The sequence below is a fragment of the Leucoraja erinacea genome, chromosome 18 (assembly GCF_028641065.1).
Source record: "Leucoraja erinacea ecotype New England chromosome 18, Leri_hhj_1, whole genome shotgun sequence".
NCBI classification, from domain to species: Eukaryota; Metazoa; Chordata; class Chondrichthyes; order Rajiformes; family Rajidae; genus Leucoraja; species Leucoraja erinaceus.
The window spans coordinates 38,279,597-38,301,836 of record NC_073394.1 but is presented as its reverse complement, the minus strand read 5'-3'; the positions used below and the strand labels follow the sequence as shown (position 1 = coordinate 38,301,836).

The following is a 22,240-nucleotide window of genomic DNA, read 5'->3' as shown; positions in this document are numbered from 1 at the left end:
TTTGTCATCGAACATAGAACATAGAAAACAGTACAGCACCGGACCAGGCCCTTCGGCCCACAATGTCCATGCTGAATAAGATGCCGTTAAACTAATCTCCTCTGACTGCTCAAAGCACTTAATTGTCATATGTGAAATTACATGTTCACATGAAGCTCAGAGAATTAACATTTACAGGAAGCCATTACACAGTGCAATGTCTTCCTGAGATAGGGTAGGCACAGGATCTGGAGGGGAACACACACCTCCACATTCGGGGACAGTTTCGTCCCAGCTGTTATCAGACAACTGGACCATCCTATTACCAACTAGAGAATGGTCCTGACCTCACATTTACCTCATTGGAGATCCCTAGACTATCTTTAATCGGACTTTATTGGACTTTATCTTGCACTAAATGTTATTTCCTTTATCCTGTATCTGTACACAGTGGATGGCTCGACGGTAATAGTGAATAGTCTTTCCGCTGACAAGTTAGCACGCAACAAAAGCCTTTCACTGTACCTCTGTACATGTGACAATAAACTAAACTAAACAGAGGAGATTATTCATCACGGCATCATGTTTGGTACATTCACCATGGGCCAACACGCCTGTTCCTGTGCTGCACTAAGCTAGCTGCCTGGAAATCTAGAGATCTTTGTTCCTTTGTGTACCCTTGCGACAGAATCACACACCTTACCGCCTTTCAATACATGTCGAAGATAGACACAAAATGCTGGAGTAACTCAGAGGGAAAGGCAGCATCTCTGGAGAGAAGGAATGGATGACTTTTCGGGTCGAGACCCTTCTGCAGACTTCTCTCCAGAGATGCTGCCTGTCCCGCTGAGTTCAGCATTGTTTGTCTATCTTCGGTTTGAACCAGCACCTGTAGTTCCTTCCTACACATTTCAATACATGTCCTTCCATGATCCCAACAAGGAGAGTTAGCGATTGGCACTCTTTAATTTAGTTTAGTTTAGTTTAGCTTAGTTTAGGTAATTATTGCCATGTGTACAGTTAAAAGCTTGTGTTGCGTTCTGTCCAGTCACAAAGACTGTACATGATCACAATCGAGCCGTCCACAGTGCACAGATAAGGGATAAAAGATACAACATTTTGTGCATGATAAAGTCTGATTAAAGATAGTTGAAAGGTCTACAATGAGGTTAGACACAAAATGCTGGAGGAACTCAGCGGGACAAACATTCACCATGGACATACTCCAGCATTTTGTGCCTATCTTTGGTGTAAACCCACCATCATCTGCAGTTCCTTCCTACACATCTCCAATGAGATATTCCAATTCAGAGAGAGTCTCAAAATGTCTTCATTTCAAAAAAAGCAAAACTTCTGACACCATTCCTCACCATTCCAGGATCCAAGCTTCCAGGAACAGTCAATGTTTTAATCTTTCAACCAAGTAGTTTAGTCTTGAAAAGACACAAAGTGCTGGAGTAACCCAGTGGGTCAGGCAGCATCTCCGTGAGTTACTCCAAGAGATGCCCCGGTTTCCTCCCACATCCCAAAGACGTGTGGGTTTGTAGGTTCATCGTCCCTCTGTAAATTGCCCCTAGTGTGTAGGGAGTGGATGAGAAAGTGGGATAACACAGAACTAGAGTGAACGGGTGATCGATGGTCGGCATGGACACAGTGGGCCGAAGGGCCTGTTTCCATGCTGTACCTTTCCATCAACCAATCAATCAATAAATTCAATAATTAATGGAGTTGTGCTGGGAAGTAGGAACAGAAGAAATTAACAACGCAAAAATAATCGTTCCTACAATATCAATTGTCCATACTTTGCATTTTATGAAGTACTGTTACAATGTTAAAGTTAAAATCAAAAGAGCATTTGTCACAATTAAATCATATAGCACATCATATAAAAAAGGGCAAGTGTATATTTGTGATCATAATAAAGTTTCCAATCAGATCTAATTTTCATTCACCGTTTATTTGTACCTGTAAGTGAAATGCATCTTTAAAGTTTTGTAGATCTCTCCTGGATGAAGGCTAAATTGATCACGTAATAAGCTGCACATGGATACAACCCAAATTCACCACTGGGTTAATCCCTGATCTTTGCCAAGGCAACAGTTGGAAGACAGCTGTCGATCCCAACGCCCCTGACACAAGGTTGGGAAAACCAATGTCAAGAACTCCCTTGCTTGATCATGAGCCTCTGACCTGCTGGATGATGTGTGCAAGCACGGATACTGATCAGGACAATGTGTTTCTATGTGACCAAACACCTGCTAAGACAACAGCTAAACAGAAACAGAAGAATGACTGCTTGGGTGATCCAGACCAAGACTGTAATGGTGCAGAGGTAGACTTGCTGCCTCACAGCGCCAGAGCCCTGGGTTCGATCCTGATCGGAGTTTGCACATTCTCTCCGTGACTGCGTGGGTTTCCTCTGGGTTCTCCGGTTTCCTCCCACATCTCACAGACATGCGGGTTTGTAGGTTAATCGGCCCTCTGTAAATTACCCCTAGTGTGTAGGGAGTGGATGAGAAAGTGGGATAGCATAGAACTAGTGTGTCATGTTCGGCACAGACACATGTGTTCATCCCCTGGTTAAGCAGAATATAGCTTTAGGAAATGGATTTAGGTACTATAGTGGTATGTAGGGGGCTTTTGGATAGGTACATGGATATGCAGAGAGTGGAGGAATATGGATAATGTGCAGGCAGATAATGCCCCTGTCCCACTTAGGAAACCTGAACGGAAACCTCTGGAGACTTTGCGCCCCACCCAAGGTTTCCGTGAGGTTCCCGGAGGTTCCTGTCAGTCTCCCTAATGGTCGAAAGTGGTTTCCGCTTCTTCTATGTTCCGGCGATTATTTCAAAAAATTCAAAACCGGCCACGACTAAAAATAGGTTGCCGTTTTAAAAATCGGTAATTTTTTAGTCGAAGCCGGTTCTGATGCTAGTTGAAGGTGGTTGCCGGAGGTTGCAGGTGGTTGCCGGAGGTTGCAGGTCTTGCCGGAGGTTGCCTTCCTTCTACTACCTGACTGACAAAAACCTCTGGGAACCGCACGGAAACCTTGGGTGGGGTGCAAAGTCTCCAGAGGTTTCCGTTCAGGTTTCCTAAGGGACGGGGGCAGAAGAGTTCATAAGTTCATGTTCACAAATTACAGGAGCAGATTTAGGCCATTCGGTCCATCAAGTCTACTCCGCCATTTCATGGCTGATCTATCTTTCCCTCTCAACCCCATTCTCCTGCCTTCTGCCCCATAACCCGTACTAATCAAGAATCTGTCAATCTCTGTCTTAAAAATATCTATTGACTTGGCCTCCACAGGTATGTATGGCAAAAAATTCCACAGATTCACCACCCTCTGCCTAAAGAAATTCCTCCTCATCTCCTTCCTAAAAGTGTGTCCTTTTATTCTGAGGCTGTGCCCTCTGGTCCTCGACTCTCCCACTAGTGGGACCATCCTCTCCACTTGTATGAGTTGGTCTTGACGTCGTGTTCAGCACAAGCATTGTGGGCTGAAGGGCCTGTTGCAGTGCTGTGCTAGGTTGTGAAGTGTACTTACTGCTCGGTGCTGAGTGCTGGACATCCTGTCCCAGTCGTTGTCGGATTGCAGGCTGCCGCCCATGGGCGTATGCTCCTCGGGCGGTGGTTTATTGATCACTATCGTGTGCAGGGGCAGGTGTGAGGCCGAGTGCTGGTCGTTCAGTTCCTCCCTCTCCCTCTCCCGTACTAGTCGATCCTGGACCATGGCTTCCTCCCCATCAGCAGATGAACCATACGGAGAGGCAGCTTGCTTGGAAGACATTCTGCTGTTGAAATGTAACGGAAAACAACACCGGTTCGATGAGTATCATACGTCATAGAGTCATACAGCGTGGAGCTTCGTCATAGAGTCAGCTTCGGCCCAACTCATCCGTGCCGACCACGACCTACGCTAGACCCACCCTTAGACTTTTAGACTTTAGATATACAGCGTGGAAACAGGCTTTTTGGCCCACTAAGTCTGTGCCAACTAGCGAGTTACAGTAGCACAGGCCTACACACAAGGGACATTTTACTATTTTACCGCAGCCACTTAACCTACAAACCTGCATGTCTTTGGAGTGTGGGTGGAAACCGGAGCACCCAAAGAAAACCCACGCGGTCACAGGGAGAAAATATAAACTCCGTACAGATAGCACCAATAGTCAGAATCAAACCCAGGTTTCTGGTGCTGTAAGGCAGCAGCTCTGCTGCTGTTTTGTTTCTAGGCAATCAAATCATGCTATACATGAATTCAATTAACCCACACACAAGTACACCAGGTAGGTAGTGGTGAAGTTTAAGATAGACACAAAATGCTGGAGTAACAGGCAGCATCTCTGGAGAGAAGGAATGGGTGACGTTTCTGGTCGAGACCCTTCTTAGTTTCGTTTAGTTCATCATTGTCACGTGTGCCGAGGTACAGCAGAAGATTCCAGCGTGCAGAATGTCGTTTCATACAGCTGGAAATTGTGATAGCTTTATAAGTGGAGAAGAAATGAAAAGTTAACAGGCCAACAGTTTACTGGACAAATGATCAATTACGGAATGGATGTTTAATCAAGTTGGTTCAGCATTTCTAACGGGGAAAATGTGAGAGGAAAAAGTACAGTTACTGTATAAATGAAGGTGAAGGGAATGTGAGCCAGCATAATCTGTCACTTGTCAGGGCGAGTGGTAATTCACTACTGGAGAATGGAACTTTGTATGCCTTCCATCTGGCAACACTTTAAATCTGGCAGCAACGCCAGAGGTCCCGAAATTAGTGAAGAATTCCTTAGGAGAATTGAGAACTCGAGGATGCCACAGATTTTGCCAGTGAAAGCCGCGGTAAAGAATGTGGATGTGCAGGTCCGTTCAAGGGGTCGAGGTGCCCCGTGATCAAACGTTGACTGGTTGGTCACACATCCAACACGATATTTGCCATGTATGAGGCCGACAAAGGTCACTTGGACACTAGATAGATACACAAAATGCTGGAGTAACTCAGCGGGACACCCAGCATCTCTGGAGAGAAGGAACGGGTGATGTTTCCGTTCGAGACCCTTCCCACTCACTTGAACCCTAGGCAACTCTAACCTTACCAGCTGTGATCTTCTATAGACTGTACCTTTGGTTGCACTACAGAATTTGGTTCATGCACCATGAAGGTTTCCTAGGATCATGGTTGCTAATCTTTGTGTTTTTGATTATTATGTACTATCTGTGTATTATCTGTGTTTTCAGGCCTGTCAATGGATAGTGTCTTTACATATTAACAATGAGTTTTCAGTGTCACCTCAGTAACTGCAGGCTCTTTGGCCACTCCCATGTAAATGGCCCCTTCCCACATAATTAAAATGCTGGAGTAACTCAGCAGGACAGGCAGCATCTCTGGAGAGCATGAATGGGTGACGTTTTGGGTCGAGACCCTTCTTCAGATTTAAACCAGCATCTGCAGTTCTTTCTTACAGCCTGAAGTTATCTATCAAGGCGTGGTTCATCAAAGGTACTGACCTCCGCAAGGATCTGTAGGAGAGAATGCCTCAAAAACGCACCTAATATCATCAGGGACCCACACCATCCTGGCCACACTCTGAATGAATGAATGCATGAATGAATAAATACTTTATTTTCACATGTGACAAGTCACGGTGAAATTCTTTCCTTGCATTCCCACGATATGCAAATAGTCACCACATAAAGGGCGCTGAAAAAGTTATAGATTATCCGCGCCAGGTCCCCCCTCCCCCTCCCTCCCGGCAGTCCCACCATGCCGAGTCTCCATTGTTCAATGTTCACTCTCATCTCATTGCTCCCATCGGGATGTAGCTACATACAGGAGCCTGAAAACCGTGAGCTCCAGGTTCAAGAACAGCTGCTTCCCAGCTACCACCAGGCTCTAGAACACTGCACAACACTAACCTCGGCGACTATCATCTTCTATAGACTGTATCTTTGGTTGCACTGCCCACTTTGGTTTTAATTTATTTGTGTTTTTGATTATTATGTTTTATCTGCGTTCATAAATCTTATCCCTCTCACTTTGAATATTTGCCCACTAGTTATTGATTCCTCTACCCTGGGGAAAAGTCCACATTATCACCCTATCAATTCACCGCATGATTTTATACATCTCTAAAGGGCCAGGCAGCATCTCTGGGGAAAAGGAATAGGTGACGTTTCAGGTCAAGATTGTTCTTCAGACTGTTAGAGGAAAGGACAACAAGAGATATAGGCGGCGATGTAGAGAGATACAGAACAAATGAATGAGAGGTATGCGGCAAAGTAATGATGATAAAGGAAACAGGCCATTGTAAGCTGTGGGCTAGGGGAAAACCAGTTACAGACAATGAGACTCAACAAGACAACTTTGAAACTGGTTCTCAACGACTTGGGCGGGGGAGGGACGGAGAGCGAGGGGATGCAAGGGTTAGTTGAAGTTAGAAAATCAATATTCATACCGCTGGGTTGTAAGCTGCCAAGCGAAATATGAGGTACTCCGACGATCATAAACCATATATTGCCCAACAAACAATTGTGGTAAATTAATGGATTCATGTCGTGTGACTTTATACACAGTTATCTACATGACAACTATAGAAAGTCACCATTGAAGTATTCACCATGAATGATATAATTCCCTCAGAACTGTAGAAAGTAACAGGGTACTTTCACAAAGGGAAAACAAGACATTCAATTGCTGAAAGTTCAAATGGGGAAGGCTGGATTTTATTACCCGTTATTGTACACAGACTGTTACAAGACCCTCTGGTTACTGAAAAATATAATCTTACACATGCTGACGCGTGTGAGTACAAAGCATTAAAATAATCCTGCATTTACTGACAGTTAAACAGGTAGACACAGTGCTGGAGTAACTCCGCGGCACAGGCAGCATCTTTGGAGAAAAGGAATAGATGACGTTTTGGGTCAGAACCCAACTTCTGAGTCTGAAGAAGGGTTCCAACCCGAAATGTCACCAATTCCTTTTCTCCAGTGATGCTGCCTGACCTGCTGACTTTGTGTCGGAAGGAACTGTAAATGCTGGTTTACATCGAAGATAGACATAAAATGCTAGAGTAACTCAGCGGGACAGGCAGCATCTCTGGATAGAAGGAATGGGTGAGGTTTGGGGTTGAGAAGGGTGTTGACCATTCCTTCTTACTCCAGCACTTTGTATCTATCTTTTGTATGAACTAGCATCTGCAGTTCCTTCCTACTCATTTATTTACAGTTAAATGTTCTGGAATTGTAGTCAATCTGCAGACTCAATAGGTTATGTTAGTGAAGCAAGAAGGTATTTGAATGCCTGCATTAACACACGGTAGACAATTTGAGGATGAATGAGATAGATACAGAGATATAGCATGGAAACATGTCCTTTAGCCCACCAAGTCCATACTGACTCCTTTATACTAATCCTACACCATTAACAGTAGCTGGTAGAGCCCCTGCCTCGTAGCACCAGAGATCCGGGTTCGATCCTGACCTTGGGTACTGTCTGTGTGGAGTTTGCAGGTTTGGACGTGTGGGATTCAAGTATATTTGGCCTCTGTAAAATTGCCTTTAGTGTGTAGTGAGTAGGATAACATAAAACTAGTGAGAACGGGCGATTGATGGTTGGCGGGGACTCAGTGGGCTAGTTTTCATGCTGTTTTTTTAACTAAAACCTAAACCAAATTAATCTAATCGAACTCCACATAGACCGCAAGCGAGGTCAGGATTGAACCCGGGTCTCCAGCGCTGTGAGGCAGCAGCTCCATCAGCTGCGCCACCGTGCTGCCTTACCAAAAATAATCCAAAAAATATGAAAGTGAGATTAACCCCACAATACTGAATCAGTAAGGAATGTCACAAAGTGATGGAGTAACCCAGCAGGTCAGGCAGCATCCCTGGATAACACGGATCGGGTTGGGATCCGAAGTTTGAAGATGGGTCCCGACCCGAAACGTTTCCTATCAGTCTGAAGAAGGGTCCCAAACTGCTGAGTTACTCCAGCACTTTGTGCCTTTCCTTGGTAAACCAGCATCAGCAGTTCCTTGTTTCTACTTCAACATTAATAACCATCAATCATTCCTAAGCCACAGTGTTAAATATACTCACAGGTCTGTACGTGGAAAGGTATCTGTAATGATGCAGCCTGAATACATGAAACATGTCACGTTTTACCACTGATATTGCCTGGAAAGCAGTACTCAACAATTTGCAAAAACACAAATTAATCTCAATGGAAAATGGGGTGACTTGTCGAATAAGTACATCCATTCTATCTTTCATTCCTTTTGGTCCATAGATCAAACCAGAATGTTTCAAATGCTAAGCCTAAATCATTCAGCTTGATCCAGCCTGGGTCTACCTCTGTGAAATGAAGAGAACTATTTTACATGAAATACGGGACAATTAAACCTCAGCCTGGGAATTATCGCTCTATTATCTGGCTCCCAAACACAGTGTTTGCTTTCATATTTTTCTCCTAAATGAGCGGACATTTGGTACGTTAGTCCTTATAAACTGAGCTCAATTATCTCATCCACCTCTGACAGTTGTTTGACAACATGGGGCATTCGGACAAATTTGTCTCCCATCTCTGCCTCTGTCCACACCACCACCTTTACAACAAACTTTCCTAACACCTTTCAAACCCTGTTCACATCCAGGAAATATTTGAAGAATGGGGCACAAAGTGCTGGAGTAACTCAGTAGATCAGGCAGCATCTGTGGAGAACATGGATAGGTGACGTTTCACAGAGTGCTGGAGTAACTCAGCGGGTCGGGCAGCATCTGTGGAGAACATGGATAGGTGACGTTTCACAAAGTGCTGGAGTAACTCAGCGGGTCAGGCAGCATCTGTGGAGAACATGGATAGGTGACGTTTCACAGAGTGCTGGAGTAACTCAGCGGGTCAGGCAGCATCTGTGGAGAACATGGATAGGTGACGTTTCACAAAGTGCTGGAGTAACTCAGCGGGTCAGGCAGCATCTGTGGAGAACATGGATAGGTGACGTTTCACATAGTGCTGGAGTAACTCAGCGGGTCAGGCAGCATCTCTGGAGAACATGGATAGGTGATGTTTTGTATCAGGATCCTTCTGAAGAAGAAGTCAAGTCTGAAGAAGGGTCCTAACACAAAATGTTATCTATACATGTTCTCCAGAGATGCTGTCTGACCTGTTAAGTTACTCCAGCACTTTGTGCCCTTTTGGGCTATCCGGCATCTGCAGTTCCTTGTTTCTATATTTTTCACTACAATTATCCTACAATATGCGAAACGCAAAAATTCAAAACATTTATGAGCACAGTACTAGTGCAAAAAAGTCTTAGTGTAAGCAAACACAGTCCACAGCTCATAACTGAGTTAGCAGTTAGCAGTAACAGCAGACTCAAACGCTTTCAGTGGTTTAATGATCTATTCAGATGGTTGGACAAAATGTGATATGTGTCAAAACATGGCACTACATTTGTCCAGAGGTGTTGGGATTATGTCCCAAGACCCACGGCGGCACGGTGGCGCAGCAGTAGAGTTGCTGCCTCACAGCGCTAGAGACATGGGTTCGATCCTGACTACGGGTGGTGCCTGTAAAGAGTTTTTACATTCTCCCTGTGGCCTGTGGGGTTTTTTCCGAGAACTCCAGTTTCTTCCCACATTCCCACAAGACATACAGGTTGGGAGGTTAATTGGCTTCGGTAAAAAAAAATTGTAAATTCCCAGCTTCAGTTTAGTTTATTGTCATATGTACCGAGGTACAGTGAAAAACTTTTGTTGCATGCTATCCAGTCAGCAGAAAGACAATACACGGTTGCAATCATTTAAAGTGTATAGATACATGATAAGTGAATAACATTCAGTGCAAGGTAAAGCCAGCAAAGTCTGATCAAGGGTCACTAATGAGGTAGATAGTAGTTCAGCACTCTCTGGTTGTGGTCGGATAATTCAGTTGCCTGATAACAGTTGGGAAGAATCTGGAGGTGTGCGTTTTCACACCTTTCACACCTTCACACTTGATGGGAGAGGGGAGATGAGGGAGTGGCCAAGGTGCGACTCGTCCTAGATTGTGCTGCTGGCCTTGCCGAGGCAGCGTGAGTTATAACGGATGGTTTGTGTGATGGTCTGGGCTGCATCCACAATTCGCTGCAATTTCTTGCTGTCCTTAAAACAAGCTGATAACTCTCTGGTGTGTGTAGGATAGTGGTAATTTGCGGGGATCGCTGGTCGGTACGGACTCAGTGGGCCGAAGGGCCTGTTTCCGCGCTGTATCTCTAAACTAAACTAAACCAATTTGATTTGACCTGGATGCAATTGAGAAGGTAACAAATTAATCCAAAACAGCACAGCGAGTTAGAAGATGTCTGAGATAATGCCTGCCTTCATCTTTCACTTCAATCTTGCCAGGTGCATGCTCTCAGTGGGTATCTCGTCAAGTGGTGGGACTGATTCAATCACAATATTCACTAAGTGTACGAACTGTGCCAAGTCCCAGTTGGGGTCCTGTAACTTTATTGAAGGGCTGCTACCTTGTCAAGTCAAGTCTACCTGACTTCCTCCATTGCACACAAAATGTTTCTGAGGAAAACTATTTACACATAACGCTGCCTCGGCAAGGCCGCAGCAAAATCCAGGACCGGTCTCACTCCACTCACTCCCTCTTTTCCTCTCTCCCATTAGGCAAGAGGTACAGAAGTATGAAAACGCACACCTCCCGATTCAGGGACAGTTTCTTCCCCGCTGTTATCAGGAAACTGAACCATCCTACCAACAACTAGAGAGCAGCCCTGAGCCAACATGTACATCATTGGAGACCCTCAGACTACCTTTAAACGGACTTTACTAAACTTTATCTTGGATTAAACATTATTCCATTTATCTGGTATCTGTACACTGTGGACGGCTCGATTGTAATCATGTGTAGTCTTTCCACTGACTGGACAACACACAACACAAGTTTTTTATGTGACAATAAATAAAACAAAACTAAATTAAACTATCGACTCAGGCAAACAGAGGGTGAACAGTTTGCTCTTCCAACTGAAGTCAGGTATCAGATGATTTTGAAGATGATCACAGCCAACAAAAACACTGAGGTACAAAGAGAAAATGATGAGATTGAGGGGGAAATGGATAGAGAGCGAGAGGGAAAAGAAAATATCAGAGAAATGTGGTTGAGAAAGGTGGCAGGGAATGTTAGGAGAGGGCGCGAGAACTTCAAGAAAGTAAGAGGGGAAATGGGACTGGCTTAGGTGGGGCACTTTGGTCAGCATGGACAAGTTGGGCCAACGGCCCGTTTCCATGCTGTGACTGACTACATGATGCAACGTTCAAACAAACGGGAGAGGGAGTGTGTGACAGAGACAGAGACGGAGAAAGAGAGAGAGAGACAGACAGAGACAGAGAGAGTGACAGAGACAGAGACAGAGACGGAGAAAGAGACAGAGAGAGACAGACAGAGAGGGACAGAGAGAGTGACAGAGAGAGACAGGGTCAAACAGAGACAGACAGACAGACAGACAGACAGACAGACAGACAGGCAGACAGACAGACAGACAGGCAGACAGGCAGACAGACAGAAAGACAGACAGAGACAGACAGGGACAGAGAGAGGCAGAGAGAGACAGAGACACAGAGGGAGAGACAAACAGAGAGAGACCGAGACAGGGACAGAGACAGAGAGAAAGATACAGAGAAAAAAAGAGAGAGAGAGAGAGAGAGAGAGAGCGAGAGAGAGAGAGAGGGGGGGGAGAGAGGCAGAGAGAGAGAGAGTGATTTTGATTGTCATTGGGGAGAAGGGTGAAAGGGAATAAGAAGAACAGTGAGAGTAGTTTGAAAAGAAATGGATTACAATAAATAATAAAAGCAACTAAGGAAAATAGGAATATAGGTTCCATTCCCTGACTGCTTGCTGCCTAGACTAAATTCACTTTGTAGTATATTCTTTAAAATGCCCAAATCAGTTAACCTTCGGTAATGATACCAGCATTTTTCAAATTAGCAAAATCATTAACTTCCTCGTATGGTTTCTTGAAGCAAATACATCCTGATTAAAATTCTCACAAAGCACCGTATAACTGTTAAAGACAAAATTTACAAATCTGTCACATGTTTTCATGAATATTTCAGTGAATGAAGTCCTTGAAATATCAGGTGCGAGATAAAATAATTAAGCTAATCCCTATTTAAATAAGAATTTTAAATAATTAAGCTAATCCCTATTTAAATAAGAATTTTATGAAGCGGTCCTTGTTTCAAGAAGGGTTTAAAAGCTGTTGCGGCAACTCTCATAATTTATGGAGGCCAGGCAGTGCTGAAATTCTATATTCCCGGAGAAAATATTAATATAAGAGAGACTAAGAAATTAATGAGATTCACTGATGCAATTATGGATTTTTTTAAATAAATATAATATTTTGAAAAACACATAAATATTTCAAAATTGCATCTGAGAAATCATTGTGGCAGCAATTTAGAGTCAAATTATACATAATGAGGAAATACTCTGATTGAATTGTCTTTCATATTTAATATTAATGATTTACATGTTCCAATCTTCCTGTACCATAACGGCATTTAAAGGACACTTGAACAGGTACGTGGATAGGAAAGTTTAGTTTAGTTTAGTTTAGTTTAGAGGAATAGTGCGGAAACAAGTCCTTCAGCCCACCGGGTCCGCACCGACCAGCAATCCCCGCACAATAACGCTATCCTACACACACTAGGGACAATGTTTACATTCATGCCAAGCCAATTAATCTACAATCCTGTACATCTTTGGAGTGTTGGAGGAAACTGGAGACCCCGGAAAAATCCATGCAGGTCACGGGGAGAACGTACAAACTCCGTACAGACAGCATCCGCAGTCAGGATCGAACCTGGGTCTCTGGCGCTGTAAGCGCTGTAAGGCAGCAACTCTACCGCTGCGCCACCGTGCCGAAAGGTTGAAAGGATATGGCCCAGGAGTGGGAGAAGGAGATAAGGAGGGAAAAGGTGTGAAATGTGAAGCTGGAGGAAGGAATATAGGTGGGTTGGAGAGGGAGGGGGGAGGGGGAGGGAGAAATAGGTGCGCCTCCAGGTGGGGGAGAGAGACGAGGGGCAGAAAGTGGGGTGGGGGTTTAATCTAAAATTGGAGAATTTAATATTCATACCACTGGGTTGTAAGCTACCCACCTGTATGAGGATATAGGTGAGGCACGTACTATTACATTTAAATGATACCTGGACAGGTACATGGATGGGATATGATTAGAGAGAGATGGACAAATTGGTCTTGCTCAGACAGGGATAGCATGGACAAGTTGGGTTGAAGGGCCTGTTTTCCTGCTGTGTGACTCTGTAAGTCCATGATGAGGAGTATGTGAAATACAGCTGGCAGTGCCTTACATGACTTACGCCAATTTGTAGTGGGACTGAGAAAGCTAGGGGGTGGGGGGTCATTTGCCAAACTTTGCCGCACCCCGCCCTTCTTGTTCAGTTTTCTCCTCACCACTACAAGTCTGAAGAAGCATCCTGACACAAAATGTCACCTGTCCATTCCCTTCACAGATGCTGCCTGACCCAGTGAGTTCCTCCAGCACTTTGTGTTGAGCTTTGATATGTCATTAGCTTTCAATTGGATGGTTTGCTCAAGATGCTTGCATTTGCAGCTTCTTATATCTCCATTCCCCTATATAGGATTTACCCACACCAACCAACATGCCTACACTACACTACACTAGTCCCACCTGCCTGCTTTTGGCCCAGACCACTCTAAACCTGCCTCCCAAAAACATGCGGGTTTGTAGGTTAATTGGCCCTCTGTTAATTGCCCAAGTGTGCAGGGAATGGATGAGATACTGGGATAACATGGAACTAGTGTGAACGGGTGACCAATGGTCGGCATGGATTCCACGGGTATCTCTAAATTAAACTGTTCACCACTTTAATTTTCCGACCGTCTCCCACTCTGACCTGTGTGCCTGTGTCATTCTGCGCTGTTCCACTGAGCCCCAAAGTGAACAGACTCGTCCTCCAACCCGCAGAATTCAATATCAGACCATTTGCTTCCTTTCTTTGTATCAGAACCGACCAGCCACTTGTAGCCTGAAAGCATCCACCACCCACCTAGCACCCTCAGGAACAGCTTCTTCCCCTCAGTTATCAGGCTTCTGAACCGTCCTTCCATAAGCTGAGATACTGTCCGATTCACCTCTACCCCGTTGTGTACATTGAACTTTGTCTCTGGAACTGATGCGCTGAGTTTGAACTGATTGTACCTATGTATGGTATCTCTGATCTGTTTGGATAGCAAAGCTTTTCACTGTAGAAGCAAGGAACTGCAGATGCAGGTTTACGAAAAAATACACAAAGTGCTGTACATTGGACTTTTTCTCTGGAATTGTTGAGCTACAATGCTGAGACCTATATTCTACACCAGTGATTCCCAAAGTTTTGATACCGTGTATCCCTTTGTAAATTTTCGTAAGCATCTTGTACCCCTCGTTAAAAATATCATATTTCATTGTAAAAGTCCATAAAAATTGCACACATTTTTATTTTGGATTAAGGTATGCATGAAAACAAACATTTTCTATAATATATTGTATAATTACTAGAATAAAATTAATAAAGTATCAATTAAATACATTTTTAATTAAAATAATTTATCATCAATGTGAAGGATGAAATTGCTTATGTTGGGAAAATATTTCTGCAAAATTTGGCTCTGTAGTTGTTAATTTCAACCTCAGTTGCGGTTCGACATCTAATATGTGGTTCATCTTCTTCGTCTTAATGTCCACAAGGGCCAAAAATCCAACGTCATGCAGGTATGAGCTTGGAAATGGAGAAATTGACTTTTGGGCTTTATCTAACAATTCTGTAAATTCATTTTGTGTTTGTAACCAAAATTAAGAAAATGTGTTCTCTTTATGTTTGTTTTTTTTTTCAAGAATCCATCAGAAGCTAGTTCCAAAAGTTGTTCTTCTTCTGTTTGTGACAGACCTTTTGCCACTGATTGATTAATGTTGAATGGGTATCTTATCCACTCAGTATCTATGTCCAATTCAGGGAAATAGTTTTCTAGATTCATCTGTAAACTCGGTAAATGCTGTATTATAATAATCCTCACACTGTCTTCAATTTGTTCACTCGAACTTGTCTATAATTCATGAAGAGATGGTAGAGAGTCCACTTCTCCATTAGCAACTCGCTTTTGCCCCAACTTCAATTTCGCCACTGTGGCGATCGCCTTATCTTGAACATGAAATATAGAAATGTCCTTGCCTTGTAAGGACAAATTAAGATTATTAAAAACACAAAATATGTTTGCTAATTGACAGAGCCATCTCCAGTCTTGTAAACATTCTTTCTATTCAAAACTTTCATTAAGAAAAACCAGTAGTTCAAATAACCGAGTCAACACTTTTCCACGAGAAAGCCAACAAACCTCAGTATGGGAAAGAGGTTGGGTACGATTACTACCGCTTTCTTCAGTTGTGAGAAAATTTGGGCATTTAACAGACGTCCTTAAATATAATTTATGATGTTCACTGTTTTGTCTAGAATGTTTTTTAGGTCTGTAGACATCATATGTGTAGCCAAAGCCTCTCTGTGTATGCAACAATGTGTTGATTTTTCATCTGGTGCGATATTTTTAATCTTTGAAACAAGCCCTTTTTTAGATCCGACAATGGCCTTCAAAAGATCAAAAGACCTTTGTGCGTCATCTCCAATCATTACTTCTGCCATTATTTTTGCTGCAGGCTTGACCAAAGTTTCGCAATTGTCCTCACACCGTGTGCCTTTTTTCGCTATTAAGAGTGACACCATAAATGAGGCTAATAAAGTTTTTGTATTCTCACTTCCTGTCAGGCCCCACGTTATTTTCTGAGCTTTTTTAAAATCTTTAAATTGATTCTCGAAAAATTTGTCTTTGTATTCGATATGTTTCGATTCAAAATGGAGCTTCAAGTTGGAAAGCTTCATACTCTCATTTGATAACATTTCATGACAAATGACACATAACGGAACCGGTTCATCTTCATCTCCCGTCCATGAAAATCTATATTTCAAGTAATTTACATCGTACTTATGAAGTTTCTTCGCTATCTTCTTAGTTGGTCCTTTATAGATGTCAGGTGACACACCTTCCCAATTTCATTACATTCATACGGTCCAGATATACCGACGTTTTCTCGTTGTCTGCAGCTACTTCTACCTTCCTTATTGCTCTCTTTTGTGCGTTTTATACACCCAGTTTTTAACCAATGATCCATAATTGAGAATTTAAGGGCTAGAAAGGCATTTATCCACGACCATATGATTACTTTTTCTAAGTCGCTGACGCACAAGAAGTGCAAAGCATTCGGGCAAGCGAGGCTGAACGAACATTTACGAGTTGTCGCGCGGAAGTCTGCAAACTACTCAAATGCAGCAGCTATCACAATTTGAATTCATACGAATATATAATTTATTTGCAAATATGTATGAATAAAATAATTCATAACCACAATATTTTTTTCTAATGAATCTATGTTTCAGTAGTACATAGCTGAAAATTACAGCGTACCCCCTGAAGGCCTTTCGCGTACCACTAGGGGTACACATACCCCACTTGGGAAACACTGTTCTACACTATGGCATTTTTCTCGTCACTCTCTCTATTGTACTTGATTATATTCATGAATAATATAATTGGATAACAAGCAAACAAAGCTTTCCTCTGTACCTCAGTACACGTGACAATAACAAATGCTAAAGGGCCACAGAGTGCTGGAGTAACTCAGCGGGTCAGGCAGCATCTTGGGAGAACATGGATAGGTGAACATTCAGATTGGGACCCCCTCTTCAGCCGATAGGTTGAAGAAGTGTTCTGACTCGAAACATCACCTGGGAATGTTCTCCAGAGATGCTGCCTGACCCACTGAGTTACTCCAGCACTTTGTGTCTTTTTGCGTGAATCAGCATTTGCAGTTCTTAGATTGTACCAATAATAAGCCTAAACCTGGATTATCTTTATTTATTTTATTTTGCTTCATTAAATTCAGTTCAGTTTATTGTCACGTGTACTGAGGTACAATGAAAAGCCTTTGTTGCCTGCTAACCAGTCAACGGACAGGCAACACATGATTATAATCGAGCCATTCACAGTGTACAGATGCATGATAAAGGAATAGCGTTTAGTGCATGGTAACACCAGCAAATTCTGATCAAGGATAGTCCGAGGGTCACCAATGAGGTAGATAGTAGTTCAGCGCTGCTCTCTGGTTGTGGTAGGATGATTCAGTTGCCTGATAACAGCTGGGAAGAAACTGTCCCTGAATGTGGAGGTGTGCGTTTTCACACTTCTATACCGTTTGGTTGATGGGAGAGGGGAGAAGAGGGAGTGGCCAGGGTGCGACTCGTCCTTGATTATGCTGCTGGCCTTGCCGAGGTAGCGTGAGATATAAATGGAGTCAATGGAAAGGAGGTTGGTTTGTGAGATGGTCTGGGCGGTGTCCACAATTTGCACCAATTTCTTCCAGTCTTGCCTGGAGCTTTGATGTATCCTGGTAAAATGCTTTCTGTGGTGCATCTGTAGAAGTTGGTGAGAGTTGCGGGGGACATGCCGAACCTCCTAAGCCTTCTAAGGAAGTAGAGGCGTTGGTTTGCTTTTTTAATCTACAAAACAGCTGGCTTCATGAAGCGCTTATCACCATGACAACCTTGGCCGCACCCTGTCAGACACATCCCCTTTGTCCCATCGACCCTCCCTGCCATTTGAAACTAGTTTGTCTTCTTGCTCTCCCAGGTCTGTCAAAGGGACTTCATCAAGATCCACAAACTATTATTTAATGTGAAAGATAAGATAGGTTCAAGGTGAAGGGGGAACATTTAATAGGAGCTTGAGAAGCAACTTTTTCACACAGAGGGTGATGGGTGCATGGAATGAGCTGCCAGAGGTGGTAGTTGAGGCAGGAACTATGACAGCGTTTAAAATACATTTGGACAGGTACAAGGATAGGAAAGGTTTAGAGGGAAATGGGGCAAATGCATTTTATCGAGATGCAACACAGCATGGTTTGGGCACAGCTTCATCCATAACCACAAGAAATTGCAGAGAGCTGCGGACGCAGCCTAGACCATCACTCAAACCAACCTCCCTTCCATTGACTCCATCTACACCACTCTACCTTGGCAAAGCCAGTAGCATAATCGAGGGCCAGTCTCACCCCGGACGCTCCCTCTTCTCCCCTCTCCCATCAGGCAAGACGTACAAACAATTGAAAACAGATACCTCCAGATTCAGGGACAGTTTCTTCCCAGCTTTGATCAGGCAACAGAACCATCATCGCAGTTGTACAGGGTCTTGGTGAAACCACACCTGGAGTATTGCGTACAGTTTTGGTCTCCTAATCTGAGGAAAGACATTCTTGCCGTAGAGGGAGTACAGAGAAGGTTCACCAGACTAATTCCTGGGACGGCAGGACTTTCATATGAAAAAGACTGGATAGACTCGGCTTGTACTCGCTAGAATTTAGAAGATTGAGCTTACAAAAGCTCAAGCTATAGAAACTTACAAAATTCTTAAGGGGTTGGACAGGCTAGATGCAGGAAGATTATTCCCGATGTTGGGGAAGTCCCGAACAAGGGGTCACAGTTTAAGGATAAGGGGGAAGTCTTTTAGGACCGAGATGAGAAAATCATTTTTTACACAGAGAGTGGTGAATCTGTGGAATTCTCTGCCACAGAAGGTTGAGAAAAGGCAGGTACAGGATACTGAGTTGGATGATCAGCCATGATCATAGAAACATAGAAACATAGAAAATAGGTGCAGGAGTAGGCCATTCGGCCCTTCAAGCCTGCACTGCCATTCAATATGATCATGGCTGATCATCCAACTCAGTATCCTGTACCTGCCTTCTCTCCATATCCCCTGATCTCTTTAGCCACAAGGGCCACATCTAACTCTTTTAAATATAGCCAATGAACTGGCCTCAACTACCTTCTGTGGCAGATAATTCCACAGATTCATCACTCTCTGTGTGATAGAAACATGTTGAATGGCGATATATTCATATTGAATATGTGATAGACATCATATTGAATGGCGGTGCAGGCTCGAAGGGCCGAATGGCCTACTCCTGCACCTATTTTCTATGTTTCTATGTTTCTATCCTCTCACCAGCTGGAGTACGGTCCTGACCTCATCTTCCCCATTGGAGACCTTTCAACTATCTTTCAGCGGACTTTATCTAGAACTAAATGTTGTACCCTTTATAATTCATCTGTACATTTTGGGTGGCTTGGATGTAATGATGTATACTCTTTTCTTTGACTGGATAGCATGCAACAAAGTTTTTCACGTTACTTTGGTACGTGAAATAAATAATAAACAAATCTAATATGCACGTGGGACAAGTGTAGATAGGGCATCTTGTTTGGCACGGGCAAGTTGAAGAGGGGGGCCTGTTTCCATGCTGTACGGCTAGGATCCATGCAAACATCAGATCTTTCTAACATTTCCTGCTTCTGAGCAACACCCTGATCCACGATCTCTGTCAGTTCCCACCCATTACTATTGCTCAGATACTGACCACTTCATTGAATAAAAATCAGACTCACCACAAAACTTCCTGCTGCACTGCCTATTAGAGTCACTGAAGCAGTCATGGAACCATAGAGGTATACCAGGGGTCATCACAGGTACCGGCCTCCCCACCACACACTGCCCGCTCCATCACGGGTACTCACCTCCCCACCATTGAATGGATCTACAGGAGGCACTGCCTCAAAAAGGCAGCCGGCATCATCAGAGACCCACACCACCCTGACCACGCTCACATTTCACACCTGCCATCGGGAAGAAGGTACAGGAGCCTGTAATCTGTAAAGTCCAGGTTCAGGAGCAGCTACTTCTTCCATCAGGCTATTGATCACTACAAAACATGGACACAATCATGATCTGTGAAATCATGATATGTTGCACTAAGGACTTTGGGCGTTAATGCACTAACATTAGGGTTATTATATATTTGTTGTTTATAAGACTAGAAGACCAGAATGCCATAAGACATTGGAACAGAATTAGGCCATTCAGCCCATCATGTCTACTCCACCACTTGGTCACAGCTGACACATGTTTCCCTCTCAGCCCCATTCTCCTGCCTTTGCTCCGTAACCTTTGGCACCCTCACTAACCAAGATTCTGTCAATATCCACTGTAAAAATACCCAATGACAGTTGTCAGTGGCAATGAACTCCACTGTTTTACCCTTTGGCTAAAGGAATTCCTCCTCATCTCCTTTGTAACGGTACGCCCTTTTATTCCAAGTCTGAGCTCTCTAGTCCTGGAGTCTCCCACCGGTGGAAACATCTTCTCCGCGTCTACTCTATCGAGGTCAAGGAAAGAGCATTCACATTGCGACCCTGTTTCCACCAATCTCTCCACCATCACCACACACAAGAAGCACAAGAAACGACAAGACAGACACCATTGTGTGCAGATGCCGGGAAGTGTGTTCACCTCTGGCTGAACAACTTCTAATCTTGTGTGTGGACTCGCTAAGAGAAGTAGATCTACTCTATCCAGCCCTTTCATTATTCGGCAGGCATCAATGAGATCCCCCCTTATCCTTCTAAACTCCAGTGAGTTTATTACATGTTATCTATTAGTATTATGTTTACAAGCAAGCAGTAAATTCACTGTTCCTTTCTCAGCATAGATGACAATGAAGCATTTATCAATCTCTTGAAAAAAATCTCTTTCTTCAGCTTGCAAAAAACACCTGATGTCTGAAAAAAAAACAGCCTTTCAAATTTCTGCCTCATCTGCATTAACTTTTATCTTAGATATTAAATGCTGCTTAAATGTATGAACAGATTGATTAAATTCCGTTGTGCGCCCCTCAATTACCAACTATAATATACATTTTGTCAATTCAAAACGAAAAATAATTAAATAAACTTGATGTGACTTACTTGCCTTGCAATGACGGGTCTTTGATAATTCCAATCTCATGCATTTTCTTGCATAAAGTGAATGATAAATGGTCAACAATAAAGAAGTAAAATATTCCTACCAAAGGCAGACGAACTTTACAAAATCCATACTTAAAACATCCACTTTGCTGAACTATTTCAATTAAGTAATATTTGCCCATTAATCAAGAGCTCTGGAGGTTGACATCTGTTGTAAGAGGCTTTTGTAAAAAATAGAAAAGAACATTTATTCATGCCACGCCCAAAGAATTTCAAAATTGTTGATCAAAAGGGAAAAAAAGTGTTTTATCTTATTTTCACAATGTGGTGGGTGGGTATTAATTTTGACTGAGATAGCACAACCAATAGTTGGATAGACAACTGAGAATGGCTTGCAATGAGTTTAGACTTTAGACTTTACAGATACAGTGTGGAGACGGGCACTTTGGCCCACTGAGTCCGCGCCGACCAGCAATCGAAACCGTACACCACCAATACTAGGGACAATTTACAATTTTACCAAAGCCAATTAACCTACAAACCTGTACGTCTTTGGAGTGTGGGAGGAAACCAAAGTGACCCATGCGGTCACGGGAAGAACGTACAAACTCCGTACAGACAGCACCCGTGGTCACAGTGGAACCCCGGTCTGTAAGGCAGCAGCTCTACCACTGCGCCATTGTACCTCACCAATGCTCTAAACTAAGTATTTGCTCCAAAAAAGACACAGAATGCTGGAGTAACTCAGCAGGATGCTGCCTGGTCTGCTGAGTTCCTCCAACACATTGTGACTTTTTTTTGTAAACCAGCATTCGCACTTTCTTGTTTCTACTAAGGAACTGCTCAACTTTGTAGGAGCAGTAACCCAATAAGTGGTCAGTACATTGGAAGAGATGAAATCAAATTGTACTGTGTCTTGCATTCATGAAACTCAGATTCTGAAATCTGCAGACAAGAAACTGTCAGCAACACATGATGTGTAATACAGTATCACAAATGTTGACTTGTTTACTGACGTAGACAGTTGAGGCAGTGCACAACACTACAGAGATACAACAATACAGTAATGTGCCTTACTGGGTAGGATCACTGGTATGTTGTGTGGTGGGTAATGTTCTCCTAAAACGTCACAGCTGATCAGTTGTTGGTTCAACAAAATGGATCATTGTTTGTGCAGCTAAGTGCGAGGTGTGGCTTTTTGGGAAGTTAAACCAGGGCAGAGCCTTCACAGTGAACGGTAGGGCTCTGGGGAGTGTTGTAGAGCAGATGGATCCAGGAGTACTGGTACACAGTTCCCTGAAAGTGGCGTCACATGTTGATAGGGTGCTCAAGAAGGCTTTTGGTATATTGG

General features: G+C 43.4%; 1 protein-coding gene across 6 annotated transcripts in view; it reads right to left on the bottom strand.

The window, feature by feature from the left end:
* The window catches only part of sox6 (SRY-box transcription factor 6), a 428,636-nt gene that overhangs the window by 379,991 nt on the left and 26,405 nt on the right, over positions 1 to 22,240 (bottom strand). For all 6 annotated transcript variants that reach the window (XM_055649876.1, XM_055649875.1, XM_055649878.1 and 3 more), the window contains exon 2: positions 3,524 to 3,770. In XM_055649876.1, coding sequence (XP_055505851.1) covers positions 3,524 to 3,770 — 247 coding nt within the window. The remainder of the gene's footprint in view (positions 1 to 3,523; positions 3,771 to 22,240) is intronic.